Below are 4,484 nucleotides of genomic sequence, written 5' to 3' on the forward strand. Positions count from 1 at the left end.
AACTTTGTGAGAAACGGCTTCTGACAAAATACTGAACAAGCAAAGGTTTTTCCACACAAAATGATGATGCTATAAACTATGGGTTACTCGTGACCGACAACCCTATAACATTCAAAAGACATACACAACGAACACGCTTTTAGTAAATTCTATTATCGTAATAGAATTAGTGTCGACGGCGTAGACGACAACATAAAAGGATAATTCAAACGTAAACGAAATTAAAACAAAGTGTTCAACAGGAATAATTGAAAGATAAGGAAATTGCATTAAAGTAAATATGGTGATTCACGTACATAGCACTCTTGAAAACTCTTGCTTCCTCACGCTGGGAATGTGAAGTTTTTTATAAGTGATTTTGGTACAAAGTGAACACCCCGGAGTCCTCTGTGGAATCCCCTTTTTATAATGAACTAAAGAGAATGTCTACAGGCAAAACTACTCCAAAAATAATTGTCTGTAGACAGACGTCGTGCTACACGATCTAAAAACTGCTCCATATCTTTGGCGCTCGTTCTCCTTGTAACTGCTAGTCATTTTGAATTTCAAACTTATCCCGCTCAGGTATTTATGTCGACACCATCCCCTATGTGTCCGATACAATCAAGAACTTCTTAAGTCCTAATCTCTGGTTTAGTCGACAAAACGGATTTCGACCCAACTTGCTTCTTCCGTTGATTTCATCTTCTGGTAACTTGTGGTTTTCCCAGCTCTTGCTTATCTTGGACTCAGCTTTTCTTTCAAACATCCCCTTAGTGAGGTATAATCCTTAAATCCATAAGGCGCTTTCATTAATTACGCCTTCAACATGCCTTACTAATTTCTTGTGGTAACACTGTGTCATCAGCCTGAACAATTTCTCGCGTATCTTTCAAAGAAGACATGGATTCCACAGTCTTCTGGATCACATTAGCCACAGACAAAGCTTGGAATGGAATTCCAACCTCTTCCTCGGCTTCAACATACGTGAAATATGATAAGTGGCTCGCCAATAGTGCTTTCTCACCTCCAACAATGACAAACTTCCCATTCTTGAGAAATTTGGGCTTCTGATGTAGAGTCGATGTGACAGCACTTGCTTCATGAATCCATGGCATACCCGATAAACAACTATAGGTCGGGTGGATATTCATTACCTGGAAAGTAATTTGGAAATTACTCGGTCCAATCTTAATTAGGAGGTCAACTTCTCCAATGACAGTTTTGCGAGAACCATCAAACGCTTTCATAATCACACCACTATATCTTATCGATGCTCCTTTATGAGATAGACTAGCTAACGTAGACTTGGGTATAATGTTCAAAGATGAACCAATGTCTACCAAGATGTTGGACAAAGCATCCTCCTTACAATTCATAGATATATGGAGAGCCAAATTATGATTCATGCCTTCCTCTGGAAGCTCCTCATCGTAAAAACTCTAATTATTGCATGAAGTGATATTGCAAAACAATGTGATCAAACTGATCAACTGTAACATCATGTTCAATGTAGGCTTGCTCAAGTACCTTTTGCAACGCTTCTCGGTGTGCTTCAAAATTCATCAACAGAGATAACACAAAAATCTTAGAGGACCTCTGGAGTAACTGCTCCCCGACATTAAACTCACTCTTCTTAATCAAACGGAGAACTTCATCATTATCATCCTTACTCTTCAAACTGCTAGATTCACCAGACTGGAAGATTGGAGCATTAACAGGATCAACCACAGGAACAACCACCTCGGCTTTCTTCCCAACTACTACATCCTCCACAACCTTCGGGGATACCGGACTAAATACTCGACCATTTCGGGTCACCTTGACAACATCAATAATTCTAACTACTGAATTAATTGCGAGAAGAGGAACCTTTTTCCCATCTTTAATCATAGTAGCATCATACTTGTATGGCACAGCTTTATCGGATGTGTACGGGACTGGGCCCGCCAACCGTATCACTAATGGTGATACTGATCTATTGCTTCTTTTACTGCTGTCAAACTGGATTACCACTGGTTCTGGAGTCTTGAAAACTGGCACAATCACATTCACATCATCACCCAGATCTCTGGCTTGGTTGATTTGAATCATACCTTCATCTATCATCTTTGGAATGGCCCTTTTCACAATCATACACCCACGTGAATTAACACTGCAAATGGTGCAACCATCGTGATCATGCTCACAGTCACTAATCAGACACAAAGTTTTATGCATCTCTACCAAATACCTTCGGATACATCGAACATCAAAAACATTGTACTTACCGAGACAACCCTCCACCATATTCATAGAAGAGTTACCATGAGCAGGTAACTGATTGGCTTTGACATTCGGCGCACAATCCTTAAAGGACACCATCCCATTTCTTAACAATCATTGGACTTCGTATTTCAATGGATAAAAATTCTCAATATCATGGCCTGGTGCCCCTTGGTGATGGATAAAAATTCTCAATATCGTTGGACTTTGTATTTCAATGGATAAAAATTCTTAATATCTTTGACTAAAGTAGATTCTTAACAATGAGATATGGATACAATTCTGCATAAGACATCGGAATAGGATCAAACGTGACCTTCTTCCTCTCGAAGTTGTTGTGCTAATTATTGTTGTGATTGTTGTTGTGATGATTTTTATTATTAGTACGATGTTGTTGTTATTGTTGTTGAGGTTGAACTGGCGTTGATTAAATGACATAATTATTGGCAAACACTGGAATAACATAGGATATTTGATGTTGCTGCTGATAAGATCTGGAACTCTTATTCACATAAGGACTCCTTCGCCTCTCCACAATTACTGAATTAGTTTCTCGCTCCTTCTTGTTTGACAAACCACCTCCATATTTCTTACTGAATGACAAGGGAAGGGAATCCAGTGTCATGGATGTGAAGGTTTTGGACACATTAGAGATGAATGTCCTACCTTCCTCAAGATGCAAAAGAAGGGACTATCTGTCACCTGGTATGATAGAGACTCTGAGAGTGAATTAGAAGGAGAATCTCCAAAACATGTCAATGCACTAACTAGTGTCTATGCCTCTGATGATGACTCAAGTGAAGATGAACTTACATTTGATGAACTTGCTGCTTCATATAAAGAGTTATGTGTCAAAAGTGCAGAAGTGTGTATCCAAGGAGAAAAGCATAAGAAACTCATCAAGGAGCTGGAAGCTGAGAAGAAGAAGAATCTAACAGTCATAGATGGTCTAAATGGTGAGATAACCTTGCTGACCTCTAAGCTAGATCAAATGACAAAATCCATCAGAATGCTGAATAAAGGAACTGACACTTTGGAAGAGATTCTAAAGGTGGGGCAGAAATCAGGAACTATGTCTGGTTTAGGCTTTGTCAAGGAATCCTCAACTGAACTCAAAAGCTCAAAGCCCGAGGTTCAGAAAATCAAGCTGAAGTCACAACCAATGTCACAACATCAGGGAAACAGGAGGATTAACCATCAAAAGAAGAGATTTCAAAGATGGAGATGCCACTACTGTGGTAGATTTGGTCACATAAAACCCTTCTGTTACAGGTTTCATGGCTATCCTAACCAGACCCCTCAAGCCAGACCTAAGCAGAAGGCATCTAAGCATAATGCCCCCATCAAGAAACAACAATGGGTTGCTATATTAGCTCACACATCTCTAAGGGCATCTACCAGAGAAGACTGGTATTTTGATAGTGGCTGCTCAAGACATATGACTGGGATGAGTAACTTATTGGTAGATATACAACCTCATACTACCAGTTATGTGACCTTTGGTGATGGAGCTAAAGGAAAAATCAAAGGTGTTGGTAAGCTGGACAGTCCTAGAGTTCCAAAATTGAATAATGTTTTGTTAGTAGAAGGACTAACTGCTAATCTCATCAGCATAAGTCAGATATGTGATCAAGGCTTCAATGTATAGTTCACCAAGGAAGAATGTGTTGTGAAGAATGGAGAAAATAAGGAAGTTATGAGAGGATCCAGATCCAAAGATAACTGCTATCTATGGGAACCTGAAGTCTCAAACTACTCCTCAATGTGCGTCTTAGCCAAGGAAGAAACAGAAGTGAAGCTGTGGCATAGAACACTTGGACATCTTCATTTAAGAGGAATGAAGAAGATCATATCCAAGGAAGCAGTTAGAGGAACCCCAAAGTTGCTTATGGATGAAGGAAAAGTCTGTGGAGAATGTCAGGTTGGAAAGCTAACCAAGATGTCACATCCTAAGCTTGGACATCCTACACCATCCAAAACTCTGGAACTGTTGCACATGGAATTAATGGGATCTATGCAGATTGAAAGTCATGGGTTGTCCTCACCTATTATTCCTCAACAAAATGGTGTAGTTGAAAGGAAGAAATAGAACTGTGTATCATTACCCACTGCAGAAGCTAAGTACATAGCATCTGGTAGCCGTTGTTTCCAACTGGTATGGATGAAACGGATGCTGACTGAGTACAATGTCACTCAGAATGTCATGACATTGGATGCTACTCAGTTTGAAAATTTAAGGG

The 4,484-nt window shown here is 39.7% G+C and overlaps 1 protein-coding gene across 1 annotated transcript; it reads right to left on the minus strand.

The window, feature by feature from the left end:
• Positions 1-803: 803 nt before the first annotated feature.
• On the minus strand, positions 804-2,343 carry LOC127131350 (uncharacterized). The gene is made up of 3 exons (XM_051060275.1): positions 1,510-2,343; positions 1,236-1,421; positions 804-1,136 (listed from the first exon to the last, which is right to left on the minus strand). Exons 1-3 carry the CDS (start codon positions 2,341-2,343, stop codon positions 804-806), a joined length of 1,353 nt encoding a protein of 450 aa, XP_050916232.1.
• Positions 2,344-4,484: the final 2,141 nt, after the last annotated feature.

Source organism: Lathyrus oleraceus, chromosome 3 (assembly GCF_024323335.1).
Source record: "Lathyrus oleraceus cultivar Zhongwan6 chromosome 3, CAAS_Psat_ZW6_1.0, whole genome shotgun sequence".
Lineage (NCBI taxonomy): Eukaryota > Viridiplantae > Streptophyta > Magnoliopsida > Fabales > Fabaceae > Lathyrus > Lathyrus oleraceus.

Coding starts and splice junctions, on each gene's coding strand:
- LOC127131350 (XM_051060275.1), bottom strand. CDS start 2,343: ATGGTGTCCTTTAAGGATTGTGCGCCGAATGTCAAAGCCAATCAGTTA. Junction 1,422..1,509: donor ACCGAGAAGCGTTGCAAAAG/GTACTTGAGCAA, acceptor TGCAATAATTAG/AGTTTTTACGATGAGGAGCT. Junction 1,137..1,235: donor CATCGATAAGATATAGTGGT/GTGATTATGAAA, acceptor ATTACTTTCCAG/GTAATGAATATCCACCCGAC.